General features: G+C 39.8%; 1 protein-coding gene across 5 annotated transcripts in view; it reads left to right on the forward strand.

Moving 5' to 3' along the window:
* ntrk3b (neurotrophic tyrosine kinase, receptor, type 3b) overlaps positions 1 to 15,827 on the forward strand; it is a 256,863-nt gene that overhangs the window by 232,024 nt on the left and 9,012 nt on the right. For all 5 annotated transcript variants that reach the window (XM_050048751.1, XM_050048777.1, XM_050048759.1 and 2 more), the window contains one exon: positions 12,100 to 12,258. In XM_050048751.1, coding sequence (XP_049904708.1) covers positions 12,100 to 12,258 — 159 coding nt within the window. The remainder of the gene's footprint in view (positions 1 to 12,099; positions 12,259 to 15,827) is intronic.

The raw sequence follows: 15,827 nt of genomic DNA on the forward strand, positions 1-15,827 counted from the left end.
AGATTGACAAGCTGGGCACATCTGCAAGTAGATAGAACATAAAAGCGGCAGTAAGACACTGTTGGTAAAATATATATATATATACGCCTAAAACTGTGTGTGTGTGTGTGTTTCACAACTAGTACCTAGGGCACACTAGGGCCTGTCATAATAGGGTGCACTGGGGCCCATCGTAACTACCTTAAGCCACTGGCTGACCCTGTGTTACCTTGCATTCATGAAGAAAACTTTGTCTTCCTGCATGTCTCCACAGTGAATGAAGAATCTAAAAACAGGAAATTCTTGATGAATAGAAGTAATGGGAGGTGCGTATAATGACAGCAAAACTATATCAAAACATTAGTTTACAAATTCTCACACAACTAATGCAGTAAAATCCAAGTCTCAGAATTCATACTATGTGGGTATGAACACTGCGTGTGTGTGCTACTCGTATGAGGAAGTGTTTTCTATCATAAGGTTTTTAGCAAACATGCATTTGTTTGGGAAGTACCAAGCATACAGCTGGATAAATGAGACCTGGATTTTACTGCAAGAATTGTGTGAGTTTGTAAACTGATGTTTTGCTGTTGTTAAATGTGCCCCCCACTTATTTAAATTTATCAAGAATTTTCTCCGTTTTTGGATTCTTCGTTCACGATGGAGGTATGTGAGAAAACAGAGTTTTCTGTACAAATTCAACATGACACGGGGTGAGTAACTGGTATACAAATAATCATTTTGTGGATGAAGTTTTTATTTAAATTCGATTCCTTGTGGCATGAAAAAAAAGTTCTATAAAAGTTTTTTAGTTTAGCTTTCTGAATGCTGAAGGTAAACTGCAATGTTAAGCTGGTTCTTCCCGACAAGGAGAGAAATGGCTTCAAAACAGCTCATTAAAGCCAAATTATGAACAGTGACTTATAGTTTCCTGTCAGAGGATAAGATGTAGAGGCCTCCAGTTTCTACTTTTTTGCTAGAGAATATTAAAAATTCTTCAGACTTTTCTCCAGAGGCTTGCTTGCAGCCTGAATATTTTGATTTAGCAATGGAGGGGTTTTCTTCTTCATCTCAATGAGTGCAACATTGTCTGAATGTAAAGGAGGTCGGTGCTAAGACAGAGAGAGCAAGTGTCCAGCTAACGTCAGTTAGAAAGCAACAATTACAATCTTAACATTTAATAGGAAATAAAATAGTTTTAAAACCAGAATTTGCATTTTTGAATCAGACTAATGACTATCAAACACTGTAACAATGTTATAAACTAATGACTCAGTTTCAAGGACTTAGTGTTCTTTGTGACTCTGCCAGAAAGCCTCTGCTTACCTGCACTGCATTGCTTTGAAGAAAAATGGTCCCCAGGTTTCTTGTGTTTCAAGGATCAAACAGACACTCCTCTGTTGCATTATTTATTGAGCACAAGCTCCTCAAAACTGTATGCAGCTTGGTGCTAATGAGTACACAGGCCATATTTATTGCTGCTGCATGAAGGCATGAAAAAACTCCATCTCTCTCCTCGGGCCTAGTTTTTTTTTTTTCCTTCCTTGGCCTAGTACTCCTGTCTTACATGATCTCTATATTATCGAGAACTAAATCTCAGAAATTAAAGAGATGCTTCTGTTGACCTCAGAGGAGCTCTGGTTTTATAGGGCACTAGAAATACAGTTTTTTGCTCTATGTACAGCTAATCTAACACTTAGATGACAAGACTGATACCAGTCTCATGTCTGCAGAGTAAATGTGAAGTTAGTGCCAGCAGCCAGTTAGCTTAGCTTAGCATAAAGACTGGAAGCAGAAGAGAAAACAGTAAGCCTGAATGGGTTTGTAGGTAACTAAATCTGCTCACCAGCACCTGTAACGCCTTAAATACAGCAACTTACATTCTTCTGTGGCCAGGAGGCGTGTTCATGTGTTTACTGACTGGCCGCAGGTATTCGCTGGCTACAATTTGCCACTAAAAGTTCCCCAGCTTTTGATTTTATCGCACTTTGCTGCAGAATCAAACTGCCACAACCCAGAGCGACTGCCGCAGCTTTCCATAGACACTGTATGGCTGCTTGCTGCAGGCCGCACTTCAACACTGCTTGGTATGTTTCCAGTGTTTTCAGCATGCTAATTTACACTTTACATGTTGTTTGTCCGTGTAACTTTTTGAGCATGTTAGCACACTGACGTTAGCTTTTAGTTTAAGCGTCGCTGTGCCCAAAAGCAGCCTCACAGAGCTGCTAGCATGGCTTTAGGCTCATAAACTGCATCCGAAATCACATACTATGCACTACATACCAAATACAGGGTTTCCCACACATACATTTATTTGTGGCAGGAGCCATGATTAAAACATCTGCTGCCACAAATAGACTTTCTACTGTTGGAGCTGGACCATTCATTAGGAGCGCTATTAGAATATTTATACTGTTCAGTTATTTATAGCACCACATTGCTGGCGTGCAGAGTGCTCTCTGGGCACAGACAGAGCAGCAGAACGTCAGGTTTATTGAAAGTGAAACGTAATTGTTCATTCTGCTGGTTTGCTTTCACTCACAGCTGTCCCTCTTATCCATCGATCTGATCTGATCAGCTCTGATTGGCTTGACAGATCAGTTATCCACCCCACGAGTCGCAAACTGCTGCTGAGAGAAAAATAAAACATAAAAAACATGGAGAGCTCTGCCTGCGCTGCGTTCATGGACCCACAAAAACGTCCAAATTTAGAGAAGGGAAACGTAATACTCCCAACGCCTGTCATTGACTCACACACACATACACTGTAATTCTGTGGGAAACACTGCAGTATGTGTACTACTGTTCAACATACTTTTGTGTACATAATAAGTTTTTTTTTTCGACTGTAGGGGTAACGTTACTTCATCTGTTAGAAAATGTAAACCACAGGCGAACTTGTTTTAAAACATTGTGTCAGGAACATCTTCATTGCCAGATGCTGTAATGCATCAGCATGTATCTAATTATTTCATATCAGGGTGCAGTTAGAGAATCGGCAGCAACACAGAGGAGCTACCTATCCACACATTGTATTGCACAAGTCGGTTTGGAGAGCGTAATACTAAAAATGATAGCAATGATGTGTGTGTGTGTGTGTGTGTGTGTGTGTGTGTGTGTGTGTGTGTTTTGAAAACCTTTAGAAACTTTCACCACCCACTGGCATGCTGCGGCCAGAGTAGATACCACTTTATCTCCACTTGGCAGCAGCGCAGCAGGTAGAAACCTAATGGACATCATAGCCTCTAAAAGTGAACTTGTGTTCGCTGCTGTTTGAGCTGGGAGAGCAGAGATAGCGCCGTGGTTAGAGCAGGGAGAGAGAGTGTGTCTAGATGGTTATCGGGGCCCTTTAAGATGTCTGGGGCCTCCCAGGGCTCCCTGCAGGCCACGGAGCGCCCATCGAAGAGCCCAACTGGGCTAGTAATCTATCCCCCTGCCATGCTGCTGTGCTCTCCACGCCGTTAATCCAATCACTCCCCTGCCACGGTGGGACAGGCAGAGCACTAATCCAGTTTACACAGCAACAAAAAAAGCCCCAGACTCATTCCTCACTCCCCGCAGAGCATTGCCAGCTTCTCGATGTGACATTGAGTGAGAAAGATGAGGATAATTACTGGGGCAATTATTTTATTTTTATTATGTGTTCAGCCTTTTTTTTTTCCTTTTTCCCCCCATGTTCCAAGCTAATTGCCATGGCCTTGTGACAAAAACCCAAGGTGATAGCGTGCAATCATTTGGGAAGCAGAGAGTCAGCCAGTTTTAATGCCCCTCACCACAGCAGCAGCGGTTGAATCATTAGTATGCATCTGATGAGGTTTAGCCTTGCATGCAATGGGCTGGGTGGACCTCAGATAAGTCATTTAGACTAACAGGAACTTAATTAATTTTGTTTAATCTTTATAAAGCTCCACAGGGGGACAGATTGGTATACAGCCCCTCGCCAACTCCTTCACCTCACTTTCAGCCCACCCAGCCAGGCTCGGCTCAGAGGTTTGACACAACAGGGGCGACTGGTCTCAGCATCGATATTGGCTTAATGTTGTGTACAATACTAAAACATGTCATGTCTAATGAGACTAGATGGGGTATAAGTCAGTGTTCGTTTGGCCATTAGCTTGCAGTGGAACCAGGGCAAATGAGTTTGAGGGTGAACAAGAGGGAAAACTATTGCAAACTCTCCTCGCTGCCACAAAATTCACTCTGGGAATGTCAATAAATAATGTGTGTGTTCAAGATGCAGAGAAAGGGCACCTTACTTGAAACACCTCTCAAATTTATGTTTACCGAAATTACTATTTTATCTGTCCAGCCACTGAAGGAAAACACCAACAGCTTCGATTGCCTTCCAGGGTGGTGTTGGTGGATCATACTTGTTTAGTCCAGGACTGAGCCAGAGAGTGCACTGGCAGGGAGGAGTTGGAAAAATTAGGAGGTAAAGGATGTTTCTGTCTTTGAGATTCTGCTAACACCTCAGATGCCCTTGGGCAAGTTATAGAGAAGCAGAAATGTGACTGGAGGATCCTGGGAAAACGACACCAAAGTGTTCTCTCCTCGCATTATAACCCTGAGACACACTGCAGTTGAGCAGAGCACTTAACCCCTGGTGGGATTAGCAGAAAAAAGTGTGGTTGTACTGGGCGGCTCTGAGGCGTAAATGTGTGTAAATGTATTAATGTGAAGCAGGACGGAGCTGAAAAATAAGTGTGTGCTCAGCAAACCCTCTCTGGACTCGGAGATGAATGTGAGAAAATAAAAGTTTTAAAACACAGTGAACTGAGGAGTAAAAAAAATTCAACATAACTACATTTTGCTGTCATAGCAAACATAAATCGAAATTCCAAAGCCCATCCATTTTGATGTAAATTTCAAAACTGTTTCTGAAGTCACATTTATAGTCCATCTAAACGTTCCGTCAAAGTGAAGAAAGAGTTAAAGACTGACTGCAGTATTAAATCATTTGTTTAGATAGGCAGTTTTTCAGTGAGGGAGGAATTGAAGTGAAATAATGCCCTCCATTTGTTTTGCTGAAACATTTCCAAGACCAAAAGTTGCTCATTCTGGAGGTTAATGGAGTGTGCTTTTGATTCACAGTCAGCATGTAGGTGTTGTGTTGTAGAAAACCGTCTCTAATGGTCTAGTTGACCTCCAGGCCATGTGTACAAATATCGATTTGTGTTAAATGTAAGGAAGTCACGCAGCCTTGTGATATGACTGTGCAGTAAACGCACTACACTACACACAGTTATCGACTTCTTTTAGACAAGAGGTTACACGGAGAAGCTTCAAGTCCAATGTGGCACAAAGTACCGATGACCATAGTGAAGATCCAATAGTGAGAGCATAGGGAGAAACTTCCAGTTTTAACAAGCCTTGTTAACTATGACACACTTTCAAAGCAATGTCTTCCTCTCAGTGTCTAACAACAGGAGCCAGTGGCACTAGCTGTTATTAAGCAAGACTAACCACTGTGGCCACATGTGGTCAATACAGGATAATGTTTGCGGTCATTTCCAACATCTCCAAGTCAGCTGCTTTAAGGGAACTGTGTAAGTGAAGGAAGTGTGTAAGATTAGGGAGGATTTTGTGTTATATAGAGGTGAGAATTGCAGGTTGCAGGCAGTTGAAACTACTCCTGGTTCGAATTCTTTCAGTGTTCATCGTTCAGCAGGTTTCTTGGAAGCTGATTTATCCACAGGAGAGTCTTCCTCTCAAAAACAAATAGACCAGGTTATTTGAACCAGTAAAAACACATCGTAAAACATATCAGTGTTTTCCGATGGTCCTGTTGCAGAGAAGGTGCTAAATATAGTTCCTGACGCGAAAACATAAACGCTATGTAGAGCCAGTGTTTGGTCTATCCATCCAGGGCTACCGAAGAAACATGGCGGTGTAACATAGCCATTTCTGTAGACAAAAACATGTACCTATCTACCTTTGTAGATATAAACAGCTCATTCTAAGGACGCATTCACACTGTCGCTATTTGGTCCGCTTTAAACGAACCCTGGTCTGCTTCCACGGATAGTTTGGTTCTTCTGGAGTGGTGCGAATGCTCATTTGAACTCTGGTCCGTTTGAAAACTGGGGGCCTTGGTTCACTTGCAAGTGAACCCTGATTAGTCTGGTTTTCTTATTCCTCGTGCTTTTTTTCTTGTCAGTGGTCATTTCGGGCATTACCGCCCCCAAAGGAGCAGCTGATGTAACTGCATGACTTTGTCCAGGCAGTTTGGTCTGCTTTAAAAAGTGCAGTGTGAAAGTGAACTGAACCAAATGAAGGTGTGAAATATTTTGGCATTCCCCGCCCAATCGAACCAGGTCCCCCAGACTATCCTGGTATGAATGCGCCCTAAGGCAACAAAAACACAATGATTCTTATTTTCAGGTTATTAAAACACTAAATAAAACATACATATTACATTATATTCCATTTCTAAAGTAACAGTTGTGTTTGGTTGTTTTTATTGTTTTTTTAATTGCTCTTACTTACTATTTATCACATAGTTTAAAAAAATATAGGTATGAATATGTGTGTATGTGGCCGTGAGAATGATACGATGAATGAGTGTGTGTTGGTGCATACGTAAAATTTATATGCTGCTAAATGAATTGCTCCAACAAAGTTTCATTGTATAACATACAATGATAATAAAGGATTTATCTTTTAAAGACATCACGATTGGGAGACTCAGCTTGAAAACTGTTGTGCAAGCTTTGCACAAATAAAGAAGAGCCATAAAGTCAGCAAAGTGACACAGAAATGTCAGTTATGTATCTGTCTAAAATTTGCCTAAATTAACAAATTAGCAAGCATAAGAGACTAGTAGTACCAGACCAAGTAGGCTGTAGCAGCAAAGCATATTGAATTGAGCAACGGTGCATTTTATTGATTATGAATTGAACATTTAATTCTTAAAAGATTAGGTTGTGTTAATTATTCTTTCAAAAGATACATAGTGTCACTTTAAGTCCAAACTTTAGCCTATTTAATGTATGTATTTACACATTACTGAATTAAAACAGGCTCCATCATACAAAGTAACTTCTTCCATAGAGGTAAATTGTTACAACAAATGTACCCATACTAACTGCCAGGTGTAACTGTTACTGTATGTAGCTGGCTGACATGGCTAATGTTAGCTTGCTAATACAGGAAGACCTTTTTATCCAGATGTAGGAATACAAAAGGTTAAAGAATATGAGAAACGCATCTGACCTTATCTCTGTCAACAGATATTGGCTTATATGTAGAATCTTTAGGCAACAGAACAAGGTTTTGGTATCTGAAGCGTTCTGGTTTCCAATATGTCCGGTTGTAATCCAAGTAGCATTGACCAATCACTTTTGAGCCTGAGGCATACAGTGCATGTAAAGGCCAAACTCACATTAGTAAATGCAATCTTGGAACTCACTGGTGACAATTTAGCTTATAAGTAGTTTTTAAAAAAGAAAAAAAAAATCATGTATATATGCAGATATCTGTTTAAAGAAAGTAACTGAAATGACTGGAAGAGGAACTCTTGGCCAGGATATCTGCTTGCTACTGTACACCAGATCTCCCAGTATCTTAGCAATTGCCCCCAGAGGCTAATTGTTAACGGACTGATAGCTGATGGGTTCTGAAATTGCATTTGACTTGACATTTGATCAAAATGAATTAGATTTTGGACTTAATGAAGTTAAAAAATATCTGAGGATTTAATTACACAAACTGATTTCATAAATCACCACCTTGAAAATAGCTATTACTGAGAGCTTAGACAGAACTAACACATAAACTTGGTCACTGATGTTCAAATAGCTGCTGCAACCAAATCCTGGATTCCATATGACGTTATCAGTGAAGGACAACAAAAGGCAAACAAAAAGAGGCCTATACTCTGCAGCTAAATCTGATGAAGTGTACAAACCCGAGGACGTTCTGTATAAATGCCCAGGAAAGATCAGCCTTTTGGCAGGATGACAAATCTCATGTTTCTTTAAAACATCCAGAAGATTCATCTGCTGCGTCAAGCTGACACGCAGAGATTGTGTTTGACTTTCAAAGGAAATGTGCGATGAGCGTGCAACGGAACTAGGAGGTAATTAGTAAGACTTGAGTTGATTTTTTTTTTTTTTCTCGATACTTAAAATGCCACACAATACTCACAGCTGAAGGCACACAGATGTTGGAGCTGGTAAATGGCATTGGAAGGAGAGCTTATTATGATTAAATGAATGTGATTGTGTTGTAACCCAGAGGTACGGAGCGGAGAAGCTTTGCGAGGGTGAATGCAGCTACAGTAAGAGGTTGTCCTAATGATGATTTCAGAGCTTACGGTATGTGCGACTGTGTATTTTATTTATTTATTTTTTTGTCCTTAAGTGCAGAAACGAAGCTCAGAGGGATAGATGGATGCATGGATGGATGGTTGGATAGATGGTTCAGTGAATGCATGGATGGATGGGTGGTTGTGATGATGAATGGATGATAGATGTGTGTCTGATATGCCGCGGGAACACTTCCACTGACTGAAAGATAAAAACCTCAAAGGGGCTTAAAAATCCATCTTATTGTTATCTTGACAAAAATGTCAAGATAACAACAGCAAAAGCCAAAAACTGAACCAGATAAGGGAAAATAAATGACAGCAGAAATCAGCAAGGAAGGAAGTGATAGGACAACAAATTCCATACAATAATTATTTTGGGTATTGCAATATATTTCCATTGTCATAAAGCAACACATTGACACTTCGACCAAAATAGTTTAGTTTTTGAACTTATTTTCACGATGATCAGATAGGATTAGTACAGAATCGATGGATCCGGTATTTGCTAATATCACAAACTCTGCCACAATATGACTTTGACTCGATACATGGGCCTGCAATCAAAATAAGATGATGTCAGTAAATGTCCTCATTGTGTTTTTCTTGGCTGCTTACCATTATCTGCCTGGCGTTAGGCCACTAGCACTGTTTGAATGTTTAGGAAGAAGGTGCAATTGGACAGAAATAATGACACAGAGGTGCTATGGGAATTGCAAAATAAAGGCATATTGTAAAGATGACGATATGATTTCTGTTAGGGGACTAACCCACTTCAAAAAATTCAGTGTCCTACATCTATACTGAGTGGGTCCAGACCACTGTCACGTTGGGTAAGAGAGTGTTCTTGCAACAATGGTCAATCAGTACCAGACTGGCATGATCTGCTTGCTAGAGTGACAGCTTATGAACGGGTATCCTCCTCTCTGCTGGGCAGGATAGAATGGTATGCAAAATGGGAAACTTTTCCTTACTACATCAATGGCCCTCAAAGACAAACCCATGCGCACATGCACATATACATCTATGCTTACTCACTTGGTCCCAAGGGAGCACTTTCTATGAAGACCACATCTACAATATGTTATGAGAGTGTTCATAGTGAATTACCGGTATAATGCATTTACAGTGCTCTATGACTACACTTATAAACACACATAATGCTTCCTGATGCACTTTATCAACAGTCAAACATTATAGATGTGACTTATAATTGCAAGTGTCTGATGGATGCAATTGACTAGTTATGAACTAGAGGTTGACTGACAGGGCTTATAATGTATTATGAACACCTGCACTCACCTAATTCACTATGGATGCCCTCATAGCGCATTACAGGTATGGACTTTATAGAAAGTGTTACAGGTCCCACCTAAACACTACAATACTCACTACTCTTATTTTACTTATCAGTCTTTTGTTTTAAGTTACATATATACATATATATATATATATATATATATATATATAGAGAGAGAGAGAGAGAGAGAGAGAGAGAGAGAGATATTGTCCTTTACTCCTTATGTTGTGTTTGATTGTTTCCCCACATTTTTCTAAAATTCAGTACAATGCAAAGTATAAGAAAAGATGATTATATGTGTCAATATTTTCACTTTGCATTGATAATATTGGACCATTGAATTGCTATATTGATCCAAATTGATGTATGGTTACACCCCTACTGTGTATTAGGTTCTACAGTATATAGCAACAAAAAAAAAAACACCTATACTGGCTGTATAGTAAGTGTTTACTCAAACCAATCACTTATCTGTAAATACCATTTCAACCAATTCATACTTTTCTTTTTCTTTTTAGTAGTCAATTTGTACTCTCCAGGTTTCATTATTTCCATTTAATCTTTGGCGTGCTAACTACAGCTTTTTTATATATATATTGCACGCTCTGCACGGGCAGCACAGTGGTGCAGTGGTTAGCATTGTCACCTTACAGCAAAAGGGTTCCTGGTTCGAACCTAGGGTGATTGGTGTGAACCCCAGGGTGGGGGAGCATGCTTCCTCCCACAGTCCAAAGACATGCAGATTAAGTGACTCTAAATTGGCTGTGAGTGTGAATGTGTCAGCCCTGTGATAGTCTGACGACCTGTCCAGGGTGTACTGTAGTATCTGAAGTTCTACATGGTATGTGACGTCTTGGGTCTGATGATCAGTTAGGGGCCCAGGGTCAAGAAGGTATATATGGCCAGGGTCAAGAGGGTATTTATGGCCCAGGTAAAGGATTGGTGAAGTCCAACTAGGGTGTCTGTCTGTCATCTGTTTCATTTTGTTTCACATTTCACAAAAACAACCAACCTATATAAGCAGGGTAGTTGGAGCTGTTATTCAGAGCAGTTCATATTGGCTTCGAACCCTCTCTCAGGCAATCCTAGGTGCTTGATTTGATGCTGTAGTTCTTGTAATAAACCTTTCTTTATACAAGCAAGACGGTGTCAGCGGAGTCTCCTTCATCACCTTCACATCACCGCTATTTAATAAACAACAGTACCCTGTCTCTTGCCCAGTATCAGCTGGGATAGGCTCCAGCCTTTTTTGGGCGTAACTTTAACCTCAAGGTCTAATTTCTATTTTGTTTGTTGGGTTTTCACCGCATCTCATGGTCTTCCTCAGCAGACGAAGTTTGCTCAGTGATCATGGAGTCAGCTCAAGCGTCATCACTCAAGTCACATGATAATAGGTGGCTGTGTATGATTTAATTGTGCAAACTGGTTATGGTGGTTAAAAGCTCTGGGAAAAAAATGAAACTGAAAATGAAAGTATTTTTTTTTTCTCAATGTAGCCTAGATTCTGATGCTTGAGACAATCTGTTGTACTTCAAACACTTCTCTCAGGATGGAAAGGAATCACAGCAGTAAGTCAGCATGCTGTAACTACAGTGGCTCCAGCAGGCGTCAAATCAAATCACAGCAGCATGTTAATAACATTATCTGTCAATAGTGTACTTTGACTCCCGAGCTCCACAGTCATCACTGTAATTAATACTGTCCGAGGATTCTGTGCTGAAACTTGCGATACTTTGCCGTTCTTTCCCACATCAGTCTTGTCCAGCTCATTAAAGCACAGTCAGCGACATGAATGGGAAATAGATTTTAAAACAACGCCTGCTAATGGAAGCTGAGAGCAAGGATGATTAATGGATGATTGTTTAATCGATTAATATCCAGCCTCAGAGGATTTACAGCAAGGGAGACTTCATTTCATGTTTTGCTGGTCTGGAGACATTAAAGAGCTTGCAGCTGATATTTCCCCCGTCTCAGCCGCCACCTTTCTTTATACAAACCTTATGAATGGAGGAGGTTTACATGCTGATAAGTTTCAATGCTGACATTTACATTAGCAGCCATATTAACTTCCTTACTATGAGGATCCATATGAGCATGCATTCAATAGTCTTTTCAACCCGACTTATTTAAAACACTGATTAGAACGCATTCAATACCACGCTTTGAGACTCTGATCCTCTGCTTAATGCCAATACTTGTGCAGAGAATGGAATGCAGATTGCCATATTTCATCAAGAACAAAGTACTACTTAATACCATAACCTAAAGAATTTCACATCCTGCGCTTCTATACATACAGAGCATTTTCCTGTATTGCTCCAGTGTCAACATCCAGCAGCACAGCAGACATTCATGAGATGTTAAGCCGTCGTCTCAGTCACATGCAAGGACTGTTAATCCCCAGACGCCCGGGAGTTGTGTTGATGACAGCATTTCCTAATCTGTGTTTTAGCTACATTTCATATGCAATAAAGATCTCTTCTCTCCTCTCTTCTTCTTCTTCTCCTCCCCTCAGGTTGGAGGACATACCATGCTACCTATTCGCTGGATGCCCCCAGAGAGCATCATGTACAGGAAATTCTCAACGGAAAGTGACGTGTGGAGCTTTGGAGTGATCTTGTGGGAGATCTTTACCTATGGGAAGCAGCCTTGGTTTCAGCTGGGTAACAATGAGGTACAAAGAGCCTGAAGCATTTACATAACACCCATTCTTGAGAACTGGGACAAACCAAATTTTGGGGCAAGGGTTTGATTTTTACACTTCAATTAGGCTTGGAAAATATCAAAGTCTTGACTATTAAATCTTGTAATGGGCTAACCTCCCAGTGATTGAATTTTATCTTATAGCATATATGATGGATGTCAGAGGTAAGATCTGACAGAGTTGACATCTTACAGAGTTGAAAAAAGTTCTCTTACTGCTAATCAAAACTAATTTTAAACCATAATTCTTATGTAGGTTTGATTTAGAAGAGCACAGACTGGGACATTTCTAGAATTTGAGGACATGAGGGGGCTTAGCCTGATCCTCTGTAGGTGCCCTTGGGAGTGTTCTTTTCTTTCTTTCTTTTTTTGATGAACAAGCTCCATATTGATCATTTTTTTATGCACAGTAGTGTTTTATTTACTCTTAGAAATAAGTATTGAGTAAAAACAGAATACTTTGCAACTGCCATCATTAAAATTTACATACATTTGTACTTGAGTATTTACATTTTATGCTAATATTTATACTCCACTACATCTCTTAGAGAAGTATTGTACTTCTTACCCCACTACATTTATTTATTTATTTGTCTGCTTTAGTTACTTTAAAAAAAATAAAATAAAATAAAGTCACACTCAGAGAGGACCCAAAATTTGCATTTTTGATCACCGATATATTATTTTGGGGGGGCTGTAATGCATGAACGGACAGATCATTAGATCAGGAGCTTTTTGGTTTTTTTGTCAGGCCTATTTGTATTTTTTAAAATATAGATGTAGCTTTAATATTTAGATCTGGGGCTTTCAATAAAACATCTGAGGCTGAAGCCTCACACGCCCAGGCCTGACAACATCACTGGCGACAGAGTTGACATGTTACGGTAGAGACACATCTGATAGCCATATTATTCAAACTTTCCCACCTTTTTGGCAACCAGGAGGTGAGACAGGAGTCTAACCACTTTTATGCCTGGTTAAATTACGTTTTTTTAGAAATCTGAGGGAATTGACACAATCTGGGACACATCTTTAAAGAGCCAACAATTTCACAAAATGTACATTTTAAAACAAAGATGATTATAACATTACATTTTGATACCAATGTTTGTACTGTCCATGTATGTACTATTAATTTCAGAATTTGAAGGCTTTTAATGCATTTTTGAAGTTGTGAATTCTTGTCTGGGACAAGGCTGTGTTCTGGCCCAAGTACTTCTGGCGCAAGTTAAAAGTTTAAGTTAAGTTCAAAGTAAAAAAAAAATGAAAGCATATCAAAATATTTTATAGATCATATTTATTTAATGTATGTAAATCATTTAAAAACAATGTTTCACCCCAGAAATGGAATTAGCATGTTAATAAGTTATAATTTCAAGGGTTTCTTTGTGGTTAGACATAATTTGTCCCCATTCACAAGAATAGGTGATAAGCTTTCACGTGATGCACGACATGTTTATTATCAAAGACTGTACCACAGGCCTTCATGCACACATTGAAATTGCAGCTCCAGTTTTTTCATTGGTAAAAGTCTTCCATTGCATTTCCTGCTAGTAAATGTATTTATTTCAAATCACATTAAAAACAGTAAATTAATTGAGTTGTTTTTAAAGTAGGAATTGAATAGCGTGGCTTACAGAGATGCGACGGCTGACTTGAAAGCATGAGCACTCTAATAGCTGATTTAAATGAACACTGCCATGCTGGATCTTACTCTACTGCCTCGTGTTGTTTCTGTTCTCTTTCTGAGAGTCGCGCCGGCCCAACGAGGTGATAAATTGATGCCGCTTTGCCACCAGACAAGATGCCGCATTACATAACACCCATGATTGGTTTGTTTTTTCATTGGAGGCTCTGCTTTGAATCAATGAAATTCAATTAGGATTACTCTTGTAAAGCGGGCATATTGAGAAAATTAAATTGACCTAAAAGAATAACCTGGCATGTGGCATGCATTGCACTTATAAGTATTTCAATTGAAACATCAATACATTCTTGGGCTTGACACAAATTGGTATTTCCACATTTCTGTGCATCTCCAGCTGAAAGATTTTCTAGACACTCTAAAATGAAACACTCAGCTGATTAAACTATATTACCGAAACCTTACGGCAGTGTAATGAGATGAGCACCATATTATGTCATAGCCAAAAAAGAACAGGGAAAATCCACAATGTGTTTCTCGGTTGTAATTTTGTCTTTAGGTGCTGTTAGATTGGAATATTTTACTCACTATTCAGTAATTCAGATTTGTCTAACCCACTACACAATGATACATTATGGCAACAATTATTATATACATATATACAGGGGTATCAGTGACAGTGATAAATTATCACCTGTGGGAACTTGTTTCAAACAGGCCTCATTCTCCTCTGGGCTCTATGGGCTCCACTACTTTTCAATGCTTTTATTTACAAAAAAGGAAAAAAAGAAAAAGCTATTGCAGACAAAAAAAAATAAAATTATAGCAGAAGGGCAACTGCCTTTTTGCCAAACATCGTTCAAACTCACAATTTATTTTAGATTCTAGTGGAGATTGCAAGGTTTTCAAAGATACCAAATATGTCTGAAATTGAAAGAAATATGTATTAAATTATGCATAAGACAATTGATGGTGTGGTGCTGCCATAAAAAAAAACATAGGTTTGTTTATTTCACTTAGTGTAAACATCACACAGCTTTGGGGAAGAGCTGGAACAAGCTGATACAGGATGTATACAAGATGCTGCCAGGCAGTGAGAAAAGATCATTTAAACAACTCTGAAGATACTTTCAATGAGGTACAAGGGGATACATGTGAGCATTTTACTGAGATACCTCTGCTACAGGAGGTCTAGGGTTAGCTAGTCTTCTACTCCGGTGCTCCTGCAGCCTGCTAAACCTCCCTGTAGCTAGCGCTAGGCTGACAAATACACTCTTTATTTTCACTGCTCCCTTTTCTATTACAAGCCCTGTGTGAAAGACGACTAGAGAGGGGGGGAGGGCGGGGCTTTGAGTTTGAACGATGCTGCGCTTTAACCAATCACAATGGAGGGGGCGCGGCCGAGACGTGCAGGTGTCCCCAGGAAATGTGTACCTACAGAAACAGCAAGCTCCGCGTCCATAGCCAGGGTATCCGTGGATCCTTGAAAAGTCTTAAAAAGTCTTAAATTCATGTATCTAAAAGTAAGGCCTGAAAATGTCTTAAATTCATTACTCAAAGGTCTTAAAATTGTTGCAGAAGGAATATTTAATCTGACTTTATTTCTTTTCTTTTTTTTATTCTCGCGGCACTTTTCTGTGAATATCCATGCGCCATCCAATAACGGCGCGCGCTGGTGGTAGCACATACACAATGAATGGGTTCGTCGGCGGAGGTCTGCGCTTTGCGCGCTCTGCTTGAAAAGGGCTTAACGGCGCGCGCTGGCCACCTGGCACTCAATATGCTGCTGTAGTGGTTTGTTTTCCAGACGTGAGTATCTTTGAGCAGTGAAAGTTATTATTTATGACTTTTTACTTGTCGGCAGTGATTTGTTTTCCACAGAGCTCTACGTGCGA

This window comes from Epinephelus moara, chromosome 1 (assembly GCF_006386435.1).
Source record: "Epinephelus moara isolate mb chromosome 1, YSFRI_EMoa_1.0, whole genome shotgun sequence".
NCBI classification, from domain to species: Eukaryota; Metazoa; Chordata; class Actinopteri; order Perciformes; family Serranidae; genus Epinephelus; species Epinephelus moara.